The sequence below is a fragment of the Epinephelus lanceolatus genome, chromosome 8 (assembly GCF_041903045.1).
Source record: "Epinephelus lanceolatus isolate andai-2023 chromosome 8, ASM4190304v1, whole genome shotgun sequence".
Lineage (NCBI taxonomy): Eukaryota > Metazoa > Chordata > Actinopteri > Perciformes > Serranidae > Epinephelus > Epinephelus lanceolatus.
This window is the reverse complement of record NC_135741.1, coordinates 29,998,437-30,023,803: the sequence shown is the minus strand read 5'-3', so window position 1 is coordinate 30,023,803 and position 25,367 is coordinate 29,998,437. Positions and strand designations below refer to the sequence as shown.

General features: G+C 40.7%; 1 protein-coding gene across 3 annotated transcripts; it reads left to right on the top strand.

The window, feature by feature from the left end:
- Nucleotides 1-25,367, top strand: kif5aa (kinesin family member 5A, a). 3 transcript variants are annotated; one of them, XM_033629906.2, is made up of 29 exons: nt 1-628; nt 5,626-5,713; nt 5,795-5,868; nt 6,623-6,727; nt 6,910-6,958; nt 7,120-7,175; nt 7,490-7,577; nt 12,280-12,404; nt 12,537-12,641; nt 13,182-13,330; nt 14,179-14,327; nt 14,476-14,654; nt 14,950-15,018; nt 15,717-15,923; nt 16,519-16,665; nt 16,825-17,013; nt 17,152-17,269; nt 17,382-17,443; nt 17,535-17,644; nt 17,878-17,979; nt 18,281-18,341; nt 18,544-18,615; nt 19,130-19,234; nt 20,254-20,470; nt 20,634-20,808; nt 21,174-21,253; nt 21,534-21,573; nt 21,766-21,851; nt 22,729-25,367. In XM_033629906.2, the coding sequence occupies exons 1-28, from the start codon at nt 500-502 to the stop codon at nt 21,842-21,844; spliced, it is 3,129 nt and encodes a 1,042-aa protein (XP_033485797.1). In that variant the 5' UTR covers nt 1-499; the 3' UTR covers nt 21,845-21,851; nt 22,729-25,367. The 3 variants fall into 3 exon arrangements, with proteins under 3 accessions (XP_033485797.1, XP_033485796.1, XP_033485798.1); XM_033629905.2 differs by having other exon boundaries at nt 22,732-22,997; XM_033629907.2 differs by having other exon boundaries at nt 2-628; nt 17,538-17,644.

Genomic DNA, 25,367 nt, shown 5'->3' with positions numbered 1-25,367 from the left:
TGTGGCGACCAAAGCAGGCCGACTGTCAGCTGCTTTACCTCACTGCCCTTCCAGCAGCATCTCACCTTCAGCCGGCCTGACGCACATCCTCCGCCGCACCCGAAAAGGACAAGAAAAACACACAACAGAGACAGACAGCGTCAAAGAAACCAAGAAGGGAAACCGAGCAACAGCAGAGTCCGTTGTTTTAATGATGTAGGGGATCGTTTTGCGATTTGACATCTAATTTAGCCTGCCCGCCTCACTGCGACAAGGAAACACCGTCCAGCTGCGCATAAATAAATCGCATCCTCTCTCAGCTTGTGAGGATAACACCGTCCAACCTCTCCACCGCCCTCACAGTCCTCTCGACGAAGAAGGACGAAGTCACTGCGCATCCCTCGACGTTATTTTGACGGTCAGATCAGGCCCCGATCAGCGACTGGTCCCTCCAGCCTCAGCAGCATCCCTCCTCTCCTCAGCAGAAAGCAGCATCCTTCCTCCTCCCTCAATCTGCGCAATGGCCGATGTCCCAGCGGAGTGCAACATAAAAGTGCTGTGTCGCTTTCGTCCTCTCAACCAGTCGGAGATTGTACGCGGGGACGGGTTTCTCCCCAAATTCGTGTCAGACGACACTGTCGTCGTCGGGGTGAGTAAAGGGAGGCGCTTTGTTGTGCATGCAGGCCCTTCATCAATAAATCATCAGCTCCACTCATTTGTTTGGGTCGTGGATTACCACGAAAACATGATAATCAGTGCAACATAAGGAAATATCCCACCTTTCCCCCCAGAATCTGTCTCTTCCATAACATGACAAAGCACTAATACATGTCTTGTTGTTAAAGTGCGCAAACTGGCCTCTTACATCAGCTGATGGGGTCTGCACTGTGGAGCCTATGAATGAAACATGTAGCCAACACCTTGTCATCACAGGCTTTGTATGGCACCTTTGTAAAGACATAGAGATGCTAACATATTTTCTGCAGGCCTCATTACAATCCTTAAATGTAAATGGTACAAAATGAATGTCATTATTTTCTGATGTTGATGGTTCATTCATTCATTCATTCACTGTGGGTGTTTAACTTAATTAGTCTGATTATCCTCTCCCTAATGCTGCCATGGAGGAGGTCAGCCTGCAGCACAGGCTTTCTATTTTATTCTATTGTATTCTATTGTGGGGTCATTACTCAGCACAGGCAGACAGATGTACTGGTGCAGAGCTGACGTCTGGTGATGATCTTTATAGTTGATGTTGAAGTTTTAGAGAAATGGGGGCTGGTGAGCTGAGTGGACCAAAATCTGATGATGGTGCATTTCTACTCTGTTTGCTCTGAGGATTAGTTTATGTTTATGAGGGTGGTTACATCTGCAAAGAATACACAATTCAGTCTACACTTTCATTTCAGGGCACTTGATTTAGATTTGTGTCAAAACAAACAAACAAACAAACACACAAATAAAAACAGTTTATGGTCATCTTATTCATTTTTTTTATAACTGAAACATGAAAACATTATTTCCTCAAAAGAAAAAAACATGCCATTGCAGCCTTTTTGTGTTCCTTTTTGAATACAAATCAACACATTTTGAGAATTGTATTGATACAAACATTTTTTTTTCTGAATCTTTTGGGCAGCAGTTACTCATTTCTAGAAAAATCTTGAAACAAGTTGACTTTTATTGGAAACACGCCAGCTAAACTTGCAGATTTTCATCACTTATTTGAAAGATACAGCTCAGTGACAGCCAAAAAAGCTTTAAAATTTGGAATGTGTGCTGCCTGGATGTCTTTCAGATTAGTGATTTGGCCATTTTAATGTGATTCACATTTGAAATTCAAAGAAATAGGTTCAAATTAATCCCATCCCTGCAGGACAAAGTCATCCCAAATACATTCAGTGTAAAGGCCAAATAAAGGAAGAATTGTACATAATTTAATCGTATTCTGCTTATTTATGTTGCTGGTTGTATCTCTTCAGATGTTTTGTTCTTATGTCAGAGGAATAGTTAGTTTTGGTTCTTGTCTGGCTGATAGCGTGCAGAGGGGGGAACTGTGTTGAGACTTTCTCCAGTAATAGTCGAAGCATCTCGACCTGACCTTCCCCTTCCCTCTCAGCATGACGATGGACAGTAGAGTCAGAAACTGATCTCTCTAATTGCCCACAGAGAGGATCAATAATCATCCAGCGAACTCACGCATCACCAGCTGACCTGCTTTGCTGGTGTCTCCATCTGTCTACTGTTTCTCTCCCTCTGTTTGCGGCCGTCTCTCTGACTCTCAGCCTTGTCTCTCCTTTGCTCATCCATCTCCAGTTTTATGTCTCTTTTTGTGCCTCCTCCTCCTCCTCCTCCTCTTCCTCCTCCCCTGTCCCTCCCTTCCTCCCTCATCCTGGGACTGGATGTCTCTCTGGTAAATCACTCTGTCATGGGGGGCGGTCTGCAGATGAGTCAATTTGTTAATGACATTTAATACGGCTCATGTTCTAGTAGCTCACATCATTGTGTTGCATTGTGGCCACTGTATCAGATGGGACGATGACATTCAGATGTTCAATAGCTTGGTTTCTGCAGCGAGGCTTTGTCAGGGCTGAGTCACTCATCTGTGTGTCATGCTATGATTTTTCGGGGGGATCTGATTAATTTGGGGCAAGTTTCTAAATAAACAAAATGCATTCCTTTGGATTTAGCCTCCAACGCTCTTACAAAATTAGGGCGGACATCAATGTGAAGCTCAAAAGAACATTTAGAGTGTGTTGGAGTTCTCATGCACTTTGTACTGAGCTCTGCTGGAATTTAAAATGCTGTGTGTCAGTGTGTGTAGGAGCTTCATCTCCTTCTGTATTTGTTGACCTACTTCCTTGTAGTGTGCAAAAATGTTAATTTTCATACATTACACTCAGTGTTGAAACTCTGAGAAATTAAAGAAACTAAAGACCTGGACCTTCCTTTACCTACTTGTTCAGGTAGCATCTGTAACTTATATTTTCTCGTAGAGCTTTCATTAAATCAGTTTTTCTTAAAAGTCAAAACATGTTCCTGGAATGTTCTGTTCATATTCAAAACAAATGGCATTCCAAGGGTTTACTGGACAGTAACATTTGAGCATTCATCATTTATATGAAGAGTACAACATTTTTGTAAATGCTTATTTACTTTTTTTCCAAGAGTTACATGAGAAGATTTATACAACTCTTATATCTGTGTGTTAAACATGAAGCTACACTCATGAGATGTAAGCTGGCCAACAAAGGTAAAAGGGCTCAATGTGAAATTCCGAGTGTGTGAGTTAAGCCAGAGGCTAGCAGCTAATGGTGCTAAATGTATAAAGAGTGCTAAACACTGGCAACAGTGGTGACAGAGCTGACAGTGTTAACCAGGCTGTAACTGGAGGGTGGGCACTACGTTCTGCAATAATGCAGTCCCGATATCAACAGTAACTTCCGTGAGTGTAGTGCAAAGTGGCAGTGGGATACATATATGCACTAACATGTACAAGTGGTTGGACTGCTTTACTGAAGCAAACCGCAGAGAAGCTCTAATCCCAACACACACAGAGGCAACGTGACTTAATGCTTTACCCATGATACTCCACTATATCTTTATATAGCAAATAATGGTTTGCTGCTACATTAATGCTCTGAATGTCACATACAGAGAACCTTTAAGTAACATAGCAGTTTAGCACAAAGACTGTCAGCAGGGGAAAGTGAGCCTGACCAAACCACGAATGTCTAAAGACTGGATGTCATATTAGCTTCAAAGCCTGGTTTAGTTCCTGAGGCCTTGGTCTAAAACATAAACTGTAATGGACGTAGTCATCATGACGTCACCCATGGGTGTGTGGACCTGAAGCTCAGCAGCTCTGGTATCTTGTTTTTTTTGGATCCAGAAGACACCATATTTGAACGAAAGGCTGGAGCTGTGGGACAGCGAGGGGTGGATCTGACTCATAGACTGAGGTGACGCCTCACAGACAGCCCCGCCCTTAAATATGCGTAACTTTGAGCCTTACTAACATGTAAATGGATGAGTTATATAAAAATTCACCCACCGTACAGTTGTCATAAATGGGAAAATTAGCTATAGAGACACAATCTGTTTTTTGTACCAGGCTTTAAACATGTTTATTCCTGCTTTAAAGTTTTGGCTTTGGGGATTGACTGGCTTCTGGAGCCAGCCTCAAGTGGCCATTAGAGGAACTGCAGTTTTTTGTAGTCTGCGTTGGCCTAATTTTTTAGTCACAGAGATTGCCACTTGGTCTTAATAAGGCATCACTGTGAGGGTGCCAGGGAACTAGTGGATAGCTGTTTTCTCCTGTTCCTAGTCTTTGTGCTAACAGTTTCTTGACTGGAGCTTCGTGGTTATAATGTCCTATCTGTCTACAAGAAAGTTTTTTTGTGTTCCCCCCCAAAAATCCAACTATTACTTTAACAAAAACAAAAAGATAGTTATTTTGAATTAGCATTCAGCAAAACACATACCCTCTGAGTCTTAGTGCACTGTCAGAGTCTCATGAGTATTTCTAAAACGCTTACAAGATTATTGTTCAAATTTTAAAATCCAGTACTCCAGTAGATAGTCCTCATTTTTAGTATATGTACAGAAAATCTCAGGAATATGTTTTTATTTTTCAGAAAGCCTAATGAGAGAATCAGACAAAGAGAAAACCCATCAAGTGATAGATGATAGAGCAACAGTGGCTCGTTAGGACTGACAGGCTACACCTGAGGATACCGCAGAGAAGCTGCTAATAACATCTCATTGGATACACACCTACAAGGCCCGCGTTGCCTTTCATATGACTTTGTTCCCATGTTAGATATAAAGCTAGTAATAGAAAAAGGAGCTTTTAACAACCTTGGTGCGTTATCTGAAGTTGCCAGGTCCTGGATGAAAAATGGCTCAGACTAGCTGGGAGAGAGAGGCACTGCAGAGCTGGCTTTCTCACTCTCTGCTGATATCATCTTCTTTTGTTGTGTACTCACTGTTGGGAGGATGAAAGCAGTGTTGTATAAACCATCCCCAAAAATTCCACACTGAGAGAGACTTGGATGATATTGCTTTTTTTTATTAATCCTGTCTTAAGAAAAGAAATTACATGTCGGTATTAGTTGAGTTACCACAGTGAGTCAAAAACAGTCTTGTTTTTAGCTTGGATGTGTTTTTGAGTTTTATAAAAAAACATTCAAGGTGTGCTATGAAGACTTAAGGAAAAGATTTTTGTTTTTGTCATGTGAATAATGTGTGATTAAATGTCATCAGACTTGGTGATTTTAAGTTTTCACACACAACAGCAGCAATTGTTGTGTCGGCTAGTAACATCAATGTGTGTTTTCCTTGGAGAGATGACATTTAAAGGTTTGAAAATGACTCACCCATTTTATATGAGTGTATATCTCAATCTCTCGTGGTCAGTAAACAGAGAATCAATCAGTCACTGGCCATCTCACAAGGCTGACATCATTTCCCAAACCTCAGACTGATGACCAGCAGCTAGAAACGAGATTAGAAAACATCTAAGATTAAATTCTCTACCTTTTGATTCATTTGAGTGTCCTGAGATTAAACTGAAAAAGTCTGTTGTCAATCTGGAGATATATGTTCTTTTGTTTAATTGTTTTTTGTTGTTCATGGTCTTCACAGGGGAAGTCCTTCGTGTTTGATCGTGTGTTTCCGACCAACACCACCCAGGAGCAGGTGTACAACACCTGTGCCAAGCAGATTGTCAAGGGTATGGATGATCAGCCAATATATGTCAGATATTTGAAATGTATGCGCTGTGGTCTCATTTGTTGTTCTGTTTTTCTCACAGATGTTCTGTGTGGATACAATGGCACTATCTTCGCATATGGACAAACCTCCTCCGGGAAGACTCACACCATGGAGGTACAGTATTCAGATTTTCTTCACGTTGCCTCAAAATGACCCAACCACTAACCAATAATGAACTAATTTATTTACATTGCACTTTTGTTTCACAATTTATATTACCATTAAGATTCATTTTAATGTCACTAGTGGTGGCAGGTCTCACAGAAGTGAACGGCCAGTCCCTCTTTTTAAGACACTACTTTGTCCTATATGTTGTTGACTCTTCATGGCTCTACCAGTGTGTAGGATTTAGTGGCATCTAGCTGTATGGTTGCAGCTTACAACCAACTGAGTACCCCTTCCCTCATTCCTCCCTTTCTGAGCATGTAGGAGAACCTAAAGTGGCCTTCAGGTGCATTTGAGCCACCAAATTCAAGCTGCTACTTCAGTGTCAAAATGTGAACGGCCCTCTATAGAGCCAATGTTTGGTTGTCCACTCTAAACTACTGTAAAAACATGGCGATGCAACATGGTGGGCTCTGTGGAAGAGGATCTGTTTACTTTGTAGATATAAAGGGTTCTTTCTAAGAAACAATGATTGTTAGTGTCAGGTGATCATGCACTAATAAAACATAATTGTATATATTATATATTACATGACCTTTCTGCCAGTAGATCCCCTAAATCCTACACAGTGGTCCTTCAACAGACATTTTATGAGAATTTGAAGTTAATATTGCATGATGTCTTGACTAACCTTTGGCCCTGGATGTGTAGCTATCACCATCTCACTCTTAGTGATACCTTTATGTGTGACTTCCTGTTTCAGGGCAAGCTGCACGACCCTCATCAGATGGGTATCATCCCTCGCATTGCTGAGGACATTTTCAACCATATCTTTGCCATGGATGAAAACCTGGAATTCCATATCAAGGTACTGCATCTGATGGCTTACATGAGTAAATGTCTTGTGTTATGTTTCTTGTCTTAATCCTTGTTTTTCTGATTTTTTTGTCTGTAGACAGTTTAAAAAAAAATTGTATGCAGTTTTACTTTTCGGGCGATGATATGTTTTTGAGGTAAATATGGATCCTGATTTTCTTTCTTCTCCAACAGGTTTCATACTTTGAAATCTACATGGACAAAATCCGTGACCTTCTGGATGGTTAGTGCTAATGGGCTCTTCATTAATCACCTGTGACAGTACTTTGATTTGTGAAATATAAGCTAATGTAGCACCAGAGTAGCTACTGCGTGGCTTTGTCATACTTTGTTCTGAAATACCCAAAACACAAATTGTTCTTAATTTTTCTGTATTGTTTTTAGTGACAAAGACCAACCTGTCTGTCCATGAGGATAAGAATAGGGTGCCATTTGTCAAGGTTTGTGAAAGTGTTTACGTCGTCTTTTTAACTGAAAGTGTACTGCATCAGATTCATGACATTGAGTTTGACTCGTATTCTGCCTCTCTTATTTCTACGCTTCTCTCATTTCCTCTTGTTCCCTCTCCTCTCCTTTTCTTTGTTTCCTCCTCCTCTTGTTTCCTCTTATCATCCCTTGTTTCCTCTCCTCTCACCCCCCCTCCTCTTCTCTCACTTCTTTCTTGTCTCCTTGCGTTTCCTTTTTTTCCCCTCTTGTTTCCTCTCCTCTTGTTTCCTCTTGTCTCCTCTTGTTTCCTCTCCTCTCATGTCCTCAGGGATGCACTGAGCGTTTTGTCTCCAGCCCTGATGAGGTGATGGATGTGATCGATGAGGGCAAAGCTGCCCGCCATGTTGCTGTTACCAGTGAGTCTTCATCTTAGAATATTGTTGCAACACAGGATATACAGAGGTTTTAAATACATGTACAATAAACATCGAAGTAAATGCTTACAGTGAGATATTTTTAGATGACATTTCAGATCAAGTAAGCTCTCTTGGTCCTTCTATATCAGAGCACGGGATCTAGTTTCTCTTCAGTGCCGGCAATAGCGCTCACAACTTGTTACTGATGCGTGAAAGTGACAGCTGAGTTCATGTAGCCTGTTATTGTGTCTTGTTATGTAATCTTCATGTTACAGCCCACTATGACTTTCAAGCTTCATTCACTCTCATAAAAAGAAATAAGATCCTGTCAGATGGAGTACACTGAAATGTAATTGGCAGCAATGGGCAAATGTTGTGGGTTTGGATTAAGCAGAACACCATATCTGCACGGAGACATTATCTCAGTAAAGTAATTTCTAGTAACAATCAGAAACAGCTCACACTCTTTGCTCGTCTAATAAGCTGGTTTCTGCAGTATTCAGTAAACTGACAGCAGTATGTTTAATATTGCACAATGCAGTATTGGAGTCCTAAGCCAGACGTTATTACTGGACTACAGAGGAGTGAGTCAGCAGCATGGAGGCCAAAAACAAAGTGCAGGAGTTACAGATCAGAGAGCTTTTATTTCTTACGTTTTGAAGGTTTTGTGCAACATAACATAACATAATGTTATGCAATAAAGTGTAAGCATTTGTCTTACAGTGTCAGTGTGTCTGTAGGATTGCTCTGATTTGGTTTGATCAACATGTTGTGCCAGTTATACTGAAAAAAAGCAAAACCAGTGATCACACCCCACTGACACATCACTTCATGTTTCTTAAAGCAAGCAAGATAGATTTTGCATTGCAGTGGAGGCATTTCAAAAGTCACAAATACAGTAAAGAGACCCCTTGGACAACTATCCAAGGAACTAGCCATTACAAAACATTCATTTATGTTTTTCTGTGGTGGAGTCTTGTGCTGACTCACAGTGCTGAAGTTGACTGAAGTGAAAAGAGTGAGACGAGATGAGCTTGGGGATTCAGTGCTCAACAAAATCAGCAGGACTACTTTACTGTAATAAATCTCAACCTGTGCAGTTCTCCTGTCTTTAGAGTTAATGGATTTTGTGCCTCAGTGCTCTGTGTGTTTGTCCGTCCTCACATCACACTTCCTGTGACATTTTCAAGAACGCAATGATTTGAGTTTGTCCTTGTCTGCATAGTGATTGACTCGGACTTTCCTTTGTTGTCAGCCATCAGTTTGACTAAATTCAAGATACACTGAATGGCCCACAGCGTTACATCACTAGAAACTCTAACGAATTGAGAATTTTTTTTTTTTTTTTGAATGGTTAACTCATTGAATTGAAATACTCTGCTAATGCAAATAAAGAAGAGTTACTATTTATTTCATTAATCTAGAAAGTTGCTGAAGAAAAAAAGGACTTAAACAAGTAAATGTCCCCCTGTAAAACAGTATCACATTATTAATGTCTTCTTCTTATTATAACCCATAGATACCACAGACACACAGCATATTGTGTGAGTTAATTTAACTGTAGAGTAATCAAATACTGTTTATCTGGTACATTTAAGTCATCATGTCTTATCAGTAGGAAATTCCTGCTTCTCAGTGCGAGTCCTTAATCACCTTCAGCTGAATCACTGCAGTTTAGCTTCCTGACTATGATAATCCGTTGGTCTCACATGCAGGTAGTGAGCCACAGAAATACATCATGGGTCAGAGTGTTACTCACATTCAAAATAAAGTAAACAGGGCAACATTTTATGATGAGGCTAAAAATCAAATACTTAAGTAATGCTTAACTAATGCATGACTAGCGATTATTTAATAATAATTAATAATGCAGGAGATATGAACCCCTGTTGCTCACTATCATTAAATTGATCAATAGACCATTAATAGACCAGTAATTAAGAAATGTCATTTTACAGTTACCTCATACACTAATTGATATGTGACCAAATCAGCTGAATTCCAATTATGCAAGAGTTCATTCCAGACACATGCATTTGCTCAGCCCGTCGAAGAGCAGTACTTATTTTCATAGAAATGTGAACATAATGATATTTATGGTACAACCTAGGGGGTAGAACATGAGTTGTTTTGGGGCTGTCTTATTATATTTGTTTTTGTTGTTAAAGGTTAAGGAGTGTAGCAAGGTAAAGAATAATGCACTAACATCAGAATCATCTAGCAGGTGCCAAGTCGCTCATCAGTAGAGAATGGATTAAAATTGAAACCAAAAAAAGCTTCATATTTTTTTTGAATAAATAAATAAATATAAAGTAACAAGTCTTTCAAAATAAAGACCAACATCAGACAGCTTCATCTCAGTTATTATTGTTTTACTATGCTGCTCAAAATGTGCTTATATGAGTAACTCAACTTTATTTATATAACAATAAAAATAAACAAAAGAGATAAAAAGTAGAAAACAATGGTTAAAACTTAAAAATCAAGACTCCACATTAAAAGCCAGATCAAAAAGATAGGTCTTTAATTTACATTTAAAGTTACTGTGAGAGCTCGCCATTCTTATATAGAGAGGTACACAGTAACAAATATAACAGACCTATGCAGTTATAATGAGTTGAGAAGCAAAGAAATGTTTCTTTACTGAAACAAATCTGTTTAAAGACTTTAAAGTGGGCACTTTATGTGTATCCAGTGTTTGTGTTTAGCAGAGTTTAAATAAAATTATTATTTATTTATTTACAGATATAGGCACTTTCTCAGTTACAGAGTGTTACAGTGTTGGTCTTGAGAATCCTGCATCTTGTTTATAGCCCACTATAAAAGAGCTTGGGTGGTATAAATCATCCGTCCATTGAGTTGATCTATGAGCAGGCTCTTTCTCGACAGGCCAATAAAATCGTGTCCGACCCAACTCATTCTCTTCACACTGAGCTGCAGCTTGTCCCTCTGTGCATGCAAAGTTGCTATAAATATTCATTCTGCCTGTGTGTTACAACTTTAAATAAACAGCGGCATTGTAACAGGTTGTAGATAGATAGTATGAGCTGGAGGATTGTGTGGGCGTTGGATTTTATGGATTTTACTGACTTGTTTGGGAAATGATGGAAGCCAAGACAAATTTCTTCATCGTGACAAATTACATAGATCTTATCTGTTTTTAAAAAAGAAGATTAGAAATACCTCAGAGTAAAACAAATGATACAAAACCATTTAATGATAACAATGTGATAACAATCAAATCTCAAACAATCCAGCTTTGAAAATCGACTGAATGTAAGCAGCCGATTGGCTTGAGGCTGCATTCACTAGCAGCACAGTCTCCTCTGTTTCCTGGCTGGTGCCTGCTGACTCACGGTGCTGCAGAGCAGGGTGCTGATAGCAGACTAATGGGGCGACACTCTGCAGACACTAGGCCGATGCCCTCAGATATCATCCGCAGAGAAACCTGAACTTACTGTCTGATGAAGAGTGTGCTGCTTGTTATCTGCACTCTGTAAAATAATGCTATCCTTCTGCTGCAGTGATGACCTGTTCTGGTTGACACAAAAGACCAAATTACTTCAAATTAATCTGTTAGTAGGTTCACCATATTAAGGTGACATGATCCTAAGAACTGCTGGTACTAGACACGAGAGAGGCATGTAAATAATAGATTGTAAATTTTGTAAAACAGGCCTAACATGTCAGTCAGTGTGTCATGTTTTAAGATCAAGTGTGTAGGGTTTAGTGCCATCTCTTCACAGAAATGATATGTAATATTCACAACTATGTTTTCATTAGTGAAAATAGAAACAATGGAGTCCCCCATGTTGTTCTGCTGTATCCCAGAATGGACAAACCAAACACTGGCTCTAGATAGGCCATCGTAGTTCTCCTACACGCTTGGCACACAGCAGAAATCTCAGTTCTGCAACCTCACCGCTAGATGTCACTAAATCCTACACACTGTACCTTTAAATGGTGAGTAATCATAAAAACGTCCACAGTTTCACATAGCTAGTTGTAGTCTCTCTCGCCGATAGTGATGCTAATGTGTTGTCAAAGGGTGTCGGTTTCAGTTAAACATTGGTGGGGACACATATGAAGTGGGGGGTCTGGGGATCCTCCCATAAAACATTTTAAATATCAAACACTTAATTTACTGCATTCTGATTATTTTTTTTCTTTTTTTGCAGAAATTTATGGTGGAAATGTCTTTATGTAAAGGAACACACAACATTCAGGCAGCAGTTGACAATTCAAAATATAAAAGTACATATAATGGAGTATAGTGCAGTAAGACTCTCAAGTATTCTTTTTTGTTTCCAAGTATTTATTGTCCTGTAGATGAACTTTTCTAATTTAATGTTATCCCTGCTGAGTCAGCTCACATTTTGGCAAGATTTACTCTTCAGTTCTCTTTTGTGTCTTTTGTTTTAGGTAGTAACCTCTTTAAATGTGCGTGTGGCACCATTTCACATCAGTGATGCATAAATTCATTTTACACAGGCACAGTTTGGAAGAAAGAAATGCAGATAAAAGAGAACATTTTTCAACTGGCTCCTAAAGGCTATAGTTTGATAAGATATCATTTGTGAATTCTGTATACATTGAGAAGGGGATTGAAACACCAGTTCTAAAACTTAAAGTTCAAAGACTGCAGGGAAACCTATTTGCCTTTTGTCCTGCTCAAATTTGTGTTGCCTCTGTCTCTGTGCAGACATGAACGAGCACAGTTCTCGCAGCCACAGCATCTTCCTGATCAACATCAAGCAGGAGCATGTAGAGACTGAGCAGAAACTGTGTGGGAAACTGTACCTGGTGGATCTGGCTGGCAGTGAGAAGGTAGGAGACACTCTGAGGGAAAGATTGTTTATAAATCAACAACTCCCAAACTGCAATTCAGTCATTTCAAATGAATGACTTCAATGTTTGATCTCTCACGTTTGACTTCACACTCTTCTTCCTTTATTCCAGGTCAGTAAGACTGGAGCTGCAGGAGCCGTCCTGGATGAGGCTAAAAACATCAACAAGTCTCTTTCTGCTCTAGGAAATGTCATCTCTGCATTGGCTGAGGGCACGGTGAGCTATTTCCACCCTACTTCCTTCAATTTGCATAGACAGTGGAGGAACAATTGATACTGTGTGCCTCAAGATTACAGTCATGCTCTTTTATTTCTTGCAATAATGTACAGTAGCTGTCATTCCCTCCCGTCGACTTGTTAGTGAAATATATCCCGTCCAGTACCCGCACTCTTCTTTCCTTTCAGCCAACTCAACAGGTTTGGCCATCAAATGCCAGAAATATCCCGGCCAATTATACGATTAGTTGGATGCAGCACAATCAATCTGGCACTTTTGACTTTCTGGTAGAATCCAAAACAGAAAAATCAAGAGGGATGGGAAAGTGTACATTTTTGCTGAATGTAATCTGCTGATAAATCACTACAGAAATACTTATTCAGAAAGCAAATGAAACACAAATGTTCTTGTGATCTTTTTTCCTCTAATTGCGTCTTCGTGTTTCTGTATCCTCTTTCTCTTTGCTTCTTCTCTCATCATCTCCCTCCCTCACCCTCCTCCTCTCTTCCACCCTCTCCTCTCTGTTTCTCTCTCCTGCAGAAATCTCACGTGCCGTACCGTGACAGCAAAATGACCCGCATCCTGCAGGACTCCCTCGGTGGGAACTGTCGCACCACCATGTTCATCTGCTGCTCTCCCTCCAGCTACAACGATGCCGAGACCAAGTCGACTCTGATGTTTGGACAACGGTAGATACGTCTTTGGATACAGTCAATGCATCTGTGGAAAGAAGTAATACTATGTTTAAACATTAACTTCTACACAGAGCAGGAAACCAACAGAAAAAAATGTTGCAGCTTTTTCACATGCAGCCACGTTTTTTTTTAGCCAAGAACAAACTGATTATAATTACCATTCAAAAGCAGGATGCTGACCCATTTTGGAATTGACCTACTAAAATTCGCAGATTCAACTTTGATGTTTCGCCAATTTAGCTTTGGATACAGTCGATGCAGCTTTGGAAGACCAAAACTGATTATTTATTAGTAAGTCTCGTTGATATCAACACTCTTTTTTCAAGAGAGACCTGGCCGAAAGAACAACATAAAAAAAGTTACAAACAACAATAACCACAATATAAACATAGAAAAAATGTTGAAATATTAATACACATACAAGATCTCAAGGCTTTACAGTTTGTAACAAATCTCTGTGCATTATGACATGGAGGAGCAAGAATGTACAACAAATCACACATTATATTTACCCTCAAAAGGAAGGCAATGAACTACATTGTCCTGAAAGCCAAAGCAGGTTGATCCAGACATTAACTGACACTGCCCTCTTGACTATATTGCACTTATATTAAAATAATCTGATTTTACAACTGTGTTAGATTCTTATTTCTTCAGTAGTTTCCTCTCATACTTGTCCTGTGACCTTTGAACTCTGTCACCAATATAAAGCTGATTTGTGCGCAAATTATCCAGTATAACTGTTAAAGTATAAACACTGATTATCACTCCTTTCCTTAATCACTTTAAAAAATGAAGTGACATTTTCTCCTTTGTCTCTCTGTCTTTGTCTTCTATAACAGTGCCAAGACCATCAGGAACACCGCCTCCATCAACCTGGAGCTGACGGCTGAGCAGTGGAAGAGGAAGTACGAGAAGGAGAAGGAGAAGAACAAGACTCTGAAGGAAACCGTCCAGAAGCTGGAGACCGAGCTCAACCGCTGGAGAAATGGTGAGACACAATAAATGTTAACTGAATCTCAGCAGAGGCCTCGTTTCAGCTGCATCTTCAATTCTTCTGTGCTGACATTACAAACAAAACTGCCTTATTCTCATGTATTTGTTTACCTGTCCTCTTTCTCCCTCATCCCTCCCCTCAGGAGAGGACGTGCCTGAGACTGAGCAGACCACAGCGGAAATTGTGACCCGTTATGAGTCTGTGGAAGAGCGTCCCATTTTGGACAATGACACCTCCTCCATTGTGGTCCGCATTTCCGAGGAAGAGCGACAGAAGTATGAGGAGGAGATCCGCAAGCTCTACAAGCAGCTGGATGACAAGGTCGGAACACAAAAACATGAACATACTAATTACAACACACACATTTTGCCTGCAAGTTAGCAAACTTGCCTACTTTGTATTTTAATTTCTACCTCTATAGTTATGTTTATAATCAAATATTTTTTGGTGTTTTTCTAACTAGTGTGTCACATTTGCAACATCTTATATAGACTGAAAAGTTTTTTTATGGATTCATAGATATAAAACAGTCATGGATAAAAACAGATGAAAGCTTAGAAGAATTTCGAGTCTGGATGGTAGTGAGGTTGGTATTTATGATATCATCTTTATGCAGGATGATGAGATCAACCTGCAGTGTCAGCTGGTGGAGAAACTGAAGCAGCAGATGCTGGACCAGGACGAGGTCAGTGTACACAAACTCACACAAACAAATACACACTGTATGCACAATTTAAAGGGGACCTATTATGCTCTTTTTTCAGGTTCATACCTGCATTTAAGGTTTCTACTAGAACATGTTTACATGATTCAATGGTCAAAAAACACTTTATTTAATACTGTCTGTGCTGGAACACATGTATTCACCTGTATTGTCTGAAATGTGACCGTCTCTTTAAGCCCTCCCGAAAAAGCCAAGTCTGGTCTGATTGGTCAGTGTTTCCAAGTCTTGTGCATCCGCCAGCAAGTTTACAAGATTCCCTGATGTTAGTATGTTGCAGTGCAGGCTACATAATGTGAACACTTGCAGTAGAGTGCCTGCCTATGATCATATAAATGTCACGAGCTGATGTCATCTTGTAGCTTAAGAGGAAAAAAAAACAGTGGAAACAGAATTCAGAATGGTCTGAGGCCTGACGTCTTTGCTCACAGGGATTACTTCCACATATGTTTACCGTATTATTTTAAACTTTGGCCTTATTTCATTTGAACGTGCAACATTGTAATATTCAAAATATATGACAGAATATAAGGAAAAGCATAATAGGTCCCCTTTAATCTTAAAACTAGACTCCAGCTTTCAAATATCTCTTGAGATATATCTTTCATCTCTTGAAAGAATTGAGGACTGGACAAAAATTTTCTTTCCCTCTGTCCCTCCAGCTCCTGGCCTCATCCAAGGGCGATGGAGACAAGGTCCAGGCTGAACTCGGCAGGCTTCAGGTGGAGAGCGACTGTGCCAAGGCTGAAGTGAAGGAGGTGCTGCAGGCTCTGGAGGAGCTGGCCATCAATTACGACCAGAAGAGCCAGGAGGTGGAGGAGAAAGGCCTGCAGAACCAACTGCTGGCTGACCAACTGTCCCAGAAAATGGTAGGTTTTATGAGCAACAGTGTAAAATGTGAGATTGACAGAAGGAGAGCTAAAACCAGAGACAGGAGGTGGAACAGAAGGACGCTCGCTTGCTTGCTGCACTAAACAGACAAGCACCTGCTGTAACAGTGAGTGGAAAATACTGCAGGAATGATATGACCATCAGGTGCTGGAGGAAAAGTGTTAGAGCTTTTTTACATTGGGCCTAGCTTTCTGCTTCTGCCAGGGAGGTTTTCAGTCTGGTTGTATTTATTTTGGTACATTAAAATTGGGAGATCATCATAACCCAGTGACCATGAGTCTGACTTAGATTCAATTTTGCACAGTTCATCCTTGTTGAAAGCCTTAATACTCCTATGCAAGTGTTATATTTATATTCTCCAAAAATTATGGCTTTCATCACCCAGTCAACGTAACGTTAACACTAAAACCAAACAAAACAATGCATCTGTCTTTCTGGAGTGAGCTTACTCGGGTTGTATGTTTTAAATATCAGTGGACCCCCTGGTTTCTTGTGGAGTGATGTGGTCCCTGGGTGTTTTCTGCTTCACTTATTCTTACTGACCCTGTCTTACTCTCTTCTTGTCTGTGACAGGCCAGCCTGATGGAGCTGGAGGCAGAGCTGTCTCGTATGCAGGAAGTGAGCGGGCAGCAGAGGAAACGCATCGCTGACGTCCTCAATGGTCTGATGAGGGACCTCAGCGAATTCAGCACCATTGTGGGCAATGGGGAGATCAAGCTGGTGAGTTGGATCTAAGTGTAAAAAGAGGTTTGAACGCACATATACTGTAGATACACTATACAACACCTACTAGAGTGTGTGTTTTTATTGAGTTTCTGTTTTTTTCCTGACTGGTGGAGAAACTGTGGAAGAGAAAATAATTTTTTCTCCAATCCTCAGCCGGTGGAGATAAGTGGTGCGATCGAGGAGGAGTTCACGGTGGCTCGCCTCTACATCAGCAAGATCAAGTCTGAGGTGAAGAGTATGGTGAAGCGCTGCCGCCAGCTGGAGAACATGCAGCTGGAGTGCCACCGCAAGATGGAAGAGACTGGAAGGGAGCTCTCCTCCTGCCAGCTCCTCATCTCTCAGGTGAGGAACAGAAGAGAAAGAGGAGAGCTGGAAATGATCAAAGGCTGTGTGAAATTTAGTTTGTCATTACTGTTTTGTTTTTTTTTTTACAATTTTTTTTAACACATACCATCTGTATTTGCATTTATGTTTGTACAGCATGAAGCTAAGATTCGCTCTCTGACGGAGTACATGCAGAGCGTGGAGCAGAAGAAGAGACTGCTGGAGGAGAGCCACGACTCCCTGAGCGAGGAGCTAGCCAAGCTGCAAGACCAGGGTAACATGCACACCATGTACATACACATACACAAAAATAACAAATAACAGAAACTGAAGATGTTGTTAGGTTGTTGCTCTGTGGTGAATGCTTTCTATTTTTCTCCTACCAGATAACTCCCTGCTTGAGGAGAAGGATGGAGAGAAGGGTGAGACTGAGGATGGAAATGTGAAGGTAAGAAACACTTTAAGAGATTTTTTATAAGCACCTAGCCTGAAATCTGAGTATACTGATCACTGGGCCTACCCCATGCTTTTTTTCCCAGAAGGTTCCTCGTCAGCAGGGAGAGTCTCACCGCGGCCTCCATCACAAGCAGCTGGCTCGCCTGCGGGATGAGATCAATGAGAAGCAGAGGATCATTGATGAGCTCACTGAGTCCGTGACCACCTTAATTAGTTCTTTTTAATTACACAAAGATACTTTAGATGTGATTATTGCGCATTATTAATCATTAAATACTAGTATTATTGTTGACAACATTACATAGATCTTTTCATACTGCACACACAAAACTTTACTATTATTTGTGAAATTAACATTAATTTTGAATCTAATCCCTCTCTTTTTTCCCCCTCCTGAATATGTGTGCTGTTGTTTCACACCTCCAGTCGTAACTCCAAGCTGGAGCTGGAGCTTGCTCAGGTTCGTGCTGACTTTGAGCGCCTGAAGAGTCAGGACACCACCAAGAGCGAGCGCCTGGAGGAGCTCTCGTAAGTGTTGCAAAGGTCCATTTTCTTACACTTGTACACAGTGTAGTAGAAGCAACGGTCTGAGTATAAAGTAATTCATGTGTGGGGTGAGTCAAGATAAGGTGGAGGATTTCTAGTAGTGTTTTTATGATTATTTTAATAGAAGATACAAAAAGATTTGAATACAGAACTGATACAGCCCACTCTCCCTTCTCCTGAATTCCAGCAGAGGGCACTCAAAGCAACACATAGATATCACATTGTCCTGATGTACACAGAAATATTGTCTTATTTGTAGTGATGGTTTTGCTGTCTCTGTCAGATTCCTGCACGAGCGCCATGAGCAGACCAAACAGGACTTGAAGGGTCTGGAGGAGACCGTCGTGAGTATAATTATGCCACTATATGTCAACCTCTTTCTCCTCTGAATCTTTGTCTCCTGCTGTGTCTCTGTCTCTTTCCTTATCCATAAGAGTGCTGTCTTACCGCTTCAGACTGCTCTCCTCTCTTTTATACAACCTTTCTCTCACATCATATTGCCTAGAGTCGTCCTCCTAACCTCCTCTCCACCCGTCTGTCCTTCAGGCCCGCGAACTCCAGACCCTCCACAACCTGCGCAAGCTGTTCGTTCAAGACCTCACGTCGCGGGTTAAAAAAGTAAGCAGCTCAAAGATGACAAGAGGAGGCAGTGACTCAGGACATGTTTTCTTTAGTCATGTTAAGGGGGTATTAAGGAATCTGTGACCTGAATACTGATAAACCTCTGTAGGAATAGCAACAATATCCTCCAATTCCTGTAATCCCTGGGTCTTCAACAGGGGGTCCAGGACCCCTAGGTCTCTCTCTGTTGGATCGTTCCAACAGAGAGAGACCTAGAGGTCCTGGAGGTTGTTCAAGGAGTTCATATATCACATAGTAAAATACTGGATGAATAACTTTTGTCGTTTTTGGCCTTAAGGGGGCATGTATGACATATTTTCAGCTACTGTGTATTGATAACTGATAAGGTGGAAGGGTTTAGTTCACAGTGACTCAAAAGCGAGTTTGACAGGTCATTTCTGTATACCCCCATCAGATGTTATAATCAATTCTGCCATGGGATGCAAACCTCTTCCTCTACCTTGCTCTGTATCTATTTTCTCATCTCGGTCCTTTGTTTTCTTCTCTGCAGAGTTCCGAAATGGAGCCTGATGATAGCGGGGGGTCTTGCACCCAGAAGCAGAAGATTTCCTTTCTTGAGAATAACCTGGACCAACTTACAAAGGTTCACAAACAGGTGAGAGACACACAGGAAGGATGAGATGAGCTGTAACTTTAGTGATGTAAGCACAGTCTGCAGTTTGGAGTGTATTAGACCAGGAGATGGTATAAATCAGATACTTTCATTTCAACAGATACAATGATTTTGGGAGAGAATTTGCCTTTCTAACCAGAAGCCCGCCCTCAGTGGGTGTTTAACAGAAAAAAATATTTATTGCTATTTTGAACACACTTTGAGTAAAGTAACTAAAATATGCTCAAGCAAATGATGTAAGCAGTATACAGTATGTATCAGGAACACCTTGTGGGAATTTCTTCAAATTTGGCACAAACATCCACTTAGACATAAAGATGAAGTGATCAGATTTTGGTGGTCAAATGTCACTGTGACCTCACAAAACACTTTTTTGGCTATAACTAGAACTCATATGCTACCTATGATAGAAATTCACACAAATGTCTAATAGGATAAAATCATAAAGTCATGACATTTCATATCCAAAAGGTCAAAGGTCAGCCTCACTGTGACATCATAATATTCTGCAAAAACATTTTTCTTGCCATTATTCAACATCAAAACTCAGGATCAGAAGGAGAGACATTTTGTTAGACACTAAATTGGTGACAATTTTAGGTGGCCCTCTAAAATATTGTGGTTATTATAGATCTTCTGTGCTGGTGGGTTGAAGGTGTGTGTGAAGTATCCATGTTTTGCCAAGAAATACACCAATTTAATATTTTATTTTTTTAATTGAATTCCCTACATGTATTAAATTAGTCTAAACAGACATGGGTGTAAGCTGCTAGGTGACTGGTTGGCAGAGACAAACAACTGCTAGGAGGTAAATGTAGTTAAACAGGATTTTAAATTGTTTCTTAAACTATAATTGTTGAACTTTGCTATATATTTTCACTCCTTACTTTTTCTCAGTTTTCCTCTTCTTTCCTCACACTGATTATTTTTGATTTATCTTCCAATTTTGCCATCCTGTTTCATTTCCCGCCCCTCTCTCCCTCCCTCTCTCTCCCCTCCAGCTGGTTCGTGACAATGCAGATCTGCGTTGTGAGCTTCCAAAGTTGGAGAAACGGCTTCGGTCTACTGCTGAGAGAGTTAAGGCCCTGGAGACTGCACTGAGAGATGCCAAGGAGGGCGCAATGATGGATCGCCGCCGCTACCAGCAGGAGGTCGACCGCATCAAGGACGCCATGAGGGCAAAGAATGCCTTGAGGCGCCCCCATGCAGCACAGATCGGTACTGCACTGAAGCTCGATTATTTGATTTATGCTCTTTGTTGTGTCATTGCAGGGTGTTGGAATTTTTCTTAAGTGAAATGTTTATTTAACCTCTTTGGTCTGCTGTAACCCAGTTTCATCAAAGTTGTACCCTACCTTACATTACTTTTTCATTCTGACAGCCAAGCCAGTGAGACCGAAGCAGCTGACCGTCTGCTCTCCCACCAACCCGTTCTACACTTATATTCGTGCCACTGAACACGCCAACACCTTCAGCAACGCCCTCTTTCAGGGCAACGTGAAACAGCCAAGCGCTGCCAGCGTCAACTGCAACCCCAACTCTGTCCAGAGCAACACGTGAGTTAAAATCCTGCCCTCCAACGTTTCCAGCTGCAGATTGCATGATTTAAAGTCAGGTCTGTGACAGATGTGAGATGACAGTAAGAGTCTGCAGTGGTCTTCAAACAACAGAGCTTCCTGTGATGTTTATCGAAAAGTATTACTGAGAGGTCAATCATTCAGACCTGGTCACTTGATCATAATTTAGCAGGTGTCTTTCTTTGATATTAAATATTACTCTAACAATGTGTTCCTTTTACTCTGTCAACCTTTTTATTTTTTAAATTACTAGATCACATAATGCTCCTTCACCTGTAACATCTCATACTGTGCTCATATTTGACTGTGTTTGTTTTCTGTTCCCTTTGTGATGTTCTACACAGAGTTTCCACAGCACTGGGCTACAGAGCAGGCAGATATAATGGAGACATACTGGAGTCCTTCCCACTCAACATTGACAATGGTAAGTGTGACAGCACACACATGTACCTGTAACCAAACTTCTGTTCACATATGCATACATACGTGCACATGTACAAATATTTTGGCATAAAAACAGTTTTTATCACAAGAACACTGATAGTTAGAGGTTAAGTGTGTAAGGTATTTACCGTCAGGAGCTCAGTGTTCTTCATAAACTCTTTCTGTATGTTATAGGATCACTTTCTCAATTAATGATAAGATACTACTGATCACTCTTATTATCAATCATTGAAATGAAACTATGGGTTTGTTTCCAACAGGTAACAGCATCAGTGAAACGAGAGACATCAATGACAACAGGTGAGGATGTCAGTTACAGCAGGTTTACAGTAAAAACAACAGTAGCTGTTCATTGTTTCTGGTCACTTTAACTAACTTTAACTAGCTCCTACACTTTAAGGGACTTTTATTAAATGCAGTGTCCAGCAGAATTATGATGTAGTTACGGGAGGTTGTGTGCTGACTGTCGTGTTTGTGTATCTGCATTAACAGAAGTGATGTTCACTGCAGCAGCGAGGTGGATGATTCAAACAGGCACTATATCATTCAGCAGGAGACCGCTGCAAGTTAATGCCATGGTAAATAAATAAGTACACTGAGTCACACACACATACATTAAAATCTTCTTTGTTAATGTAGTTGCTTAGACCGTACAAATGCTTTTGCATCAAAGGTAAAGTCCGAGCCATTTTGTGTTTCTTATCCGGCTGTTTGTATGTGTATGTATACCTACAAAAAGTAATGCACCAGAATTCATATATAACCTTGTGAAAACTACTATCATGTGAGGAATGTGCTGACGGGAGTTAAGAAAAAAAGTAGTATAAAGAGCAAAAGTCTGTGTAAGAAGGCAGGTTGTGGTGGTGGATAGGTCAAACAATACAGGACTTTCACCCAGGAGACTGGTGTTCATGTCATGTGAAAACAGGTGAACTTTGAATGATTTTTATGGTATGTCGTTACCATGTTTCTTTTCCTAAACCTAACCTACTTAACTTAATGCTAAGCACATGTCTTTGAGACAACACCCTACCATGATTTCTTTCCTAAACATAACCTAACTGGTAAGGGCTCTAATACATTAGATCATAGACCGCGGAACCGGGGGGGGCAGGGGGGCCATGGCCCGGGTAACTTTTGTACTCTGACATAGAGGGCTGCATTGGGATTGGGTCCTGCCGGGTCCCGTGGGTCCCCGTTAAACAGTAGAAGAAGAAGAAAGAGAAGAAGAAGAAGATGTAGCCTAGCGATAGGATGTCAACACAGGAACTTGGTGCACATGCATGAGTGTTTCCACTCCATATTTATAGACATGTTTGTTTTGAGTCATTTAAACAAAACAAAATTATTGGTGTGATCTTTTAATGAAGTGAATTTATAATCAATCAGTAAAACTTTTCACAGATTTCTGTGTTTCTCCAAATGATGACTTCCTCTTGTTGTCTCTCTCTCCAGAAGATGACCAAACACTGTACCTGTTCAAGGACCCTCCCCTCCCATCTGCATGCAGCCTGTCTCCCCATCCCTCCACTGCATCACTGATGAAGCTGATGATGAAGATCTGTAGCCCTGTAGTCTTCAAACTAGATGAAGCCCCTCCTGCTCCTTTGGTGACCACCCTCACCCCCAGGTTTGGGGTCCAGTCCCTTTCAGTTCAGTTAGTGCAGCAAGTAAATTCAATCAGAATTCGTTTTTTATTTGATACAGAACTTCAGCTTAATCAACTCATCGATCTCTCGGCCAATCAATTTGTCACCAGATATCACTGATGCTGATTACCTTCTGCTGATTACCCCTGAGGTGGTTGAACTGAAATGAGGCTGACTCCATCCCTGACGTCTTAGTACACACATGTTGTAAATAATAGTGCTGTATACTCCAGTAGTTTTTGACCAGCAACTGTTTGTGTGAATGCACAGCCTCCACCGTCCCCTGCACACATCTTCTTAAGGGCATCATGTGGATGACATACTGTAGGCAGACATGACCTTTTTCTCTGTCGTAAATAAGAGTATAGTGTGTAACGCCAGCTTGTAACAGAAGACCCACACTCCTGCATGCATGTCGCTTAGCGGGTTAGCTTTCAAATCTTTGCATGTGTCCTGATTCCAGTCAGGAGTTGGTATGCTGCGAGCGAACCATCTGACCGACTTCGACAGATGTCACAGAGAGCTAGAGAGAGATGGTTAATCCTGATCATGGTATCAGTGCTCTAAATTTTCTATTTTAAAGTAAAACTGGGCTTTTGTGTTAACGTGGCATAGACATGCTACACATCTGGGTCTAGTTTTAATTTAATATAAGAGGACATAAGGTACAACATGCGTCAGGGAAACCCAGCCCAGACTCATGGTCAGTGTTGAGGAAACCTTTTGTAACTGCTTTGATACTGTGATGTTGGAGCTGTATGACGCCATTGTACATTTCAGGTAACGCTGCCCACACCCATCTAATGTGGCTTCCTCCCCACATTGCGCCCACACTTTATAAGTCTTCATACCAAGCCTTAACAAGAGCTGACTCCTCATGATCGAACTAACACGCTGTCATGTGCATACATTTGTAATTACTACCTCTAGAGCTACTCATTATACAGTTATTACAATATACCAACATACTTTCAAACGCTAAATAAGAGCCGATCTTAGAGTTTCTAGAGAAAGTTGCAACTTTAGTACAGTAAGTAGATTTAAATGCTCATATCAGAGCAGTAGTTCTGCTGCCGTTCATTCATACACAGATTCCTCCTCCATCACATAACAGGATCAGAGCTGGGCTGGACCAGAAAGTTTGGGTTCACCACATCAGGGCAGGTCAGACAGTGTCAAAGTATACTACACTGATATTTAAATACTTTCTTAATCTTTCTGGTGCTTAACCAATTTTCCTGTTTGGTACCTAGTAAGGTTGAAATTATTTTTACTCCTATTGTAAAGTTACACTATTGGAATCAGAACAGAAGTGATGCAACATCTTAAACCCCTTTAAGACTGTATGAAAGATATTCAGTGATTCAGTGTCCGATGATTAGGGAGTTTCTGCAAACAAGTCCCAGGTGAGCAGCCACCAGTCTGGGATAGACGGACCGTTTTGACAGAAGCTTGTTGTCAAGTCGTGCTGCTTTTTTTCTGAGATAAATCCTGACCAGCCAATCAGGACAGAAGAAAGCAGCATGTTTCTAGTGGGTGACAGAGGTATGGATGTGTTTGGACTGAGCTGAGTCACTGAATTTAAGGACAGAAGTGTGTTGCTCTTAAAGGGAACATGTACGACAACCAAACAGCCATTGAATAACAAAATCTTTTATATTGAAGAAAATTTGTCTGTGTAAAGTTCAGTGTATTACATCGCATGACTAGACTTGTTCTACTTGTAAATTTGCCCAAATAGGACCCAAGTATGAAAAGTGGAGGTCGTCTAATCCCGAACAGCCTCATCTATGACAGCACCACTCTGTCTCATGCTCTCACTGGCATTAACAGCATCTCAGGGCTTCACATTCATAACTACAGCCACCGTAAGCCATCACCATTGTCTTCCTCATAGACTTATAACCATGCGAGTGCTGACAAACAATCAGGTCAGTGTGTGTTCTACAAGGCTCAGCACAGGAACGGGATGATAAATCTACAGAAGTAACATTTTATACATAGTGTATAAACATCTCCATTCTAGTACATGACATCCAAAATAAAAAAAATCCTTCTGGTCAGACCCTACTGTACATGTCCAAGCAGACCCTCTATTTGACATCATGTTTTAAGTATAATAAATGAATCCGAAGGAGGGGGGAATGTGTACTATATTGTCACCTGCTGTTCCACTGTCTGATTTCAACATATCTAAAATACATGTGCTATATATTGTTAATCTTGTAAGTACAATAGCGTGCCATGACATAGTAACATGCAAAAGAAAGGTACACGTTAACTTTGTTCAGAGAAATGTTTGTTTTATTTATTTCTGTATGCCTATACTGTAGCGTCGACATGATTATGTGAATCACAGTTCTGTATATATAGACTCATCACTATGCTGTATTGTATGTGAACCATTGTGTTGTAGTACAAAGTTCAATAAACTTGTAGAAAGGA

Coding starts and splice junctions, on each gene's coding strand:
- kif5aa (XM_033629906.2), top strand. CDS start 500: ATGGCCGATGTCCCAGCGGAGTGCAACATAAAAGTGCTGTGTCGCTTT. Junction 6,959..7,119: donor AATCCGTGACCTTCTGGATG/GTTAGTGCTAAT, acceptor TATTGTTTTTAG/TGACAAAGACCAACCTGTCT. Junction 14,328..14,475: donor GCTCAACCGCTGGAGAAATG/GTGAGACACAAT, acceptor CCCTCCCCTCAG/GAGAGGACGTGCCTGAGACT.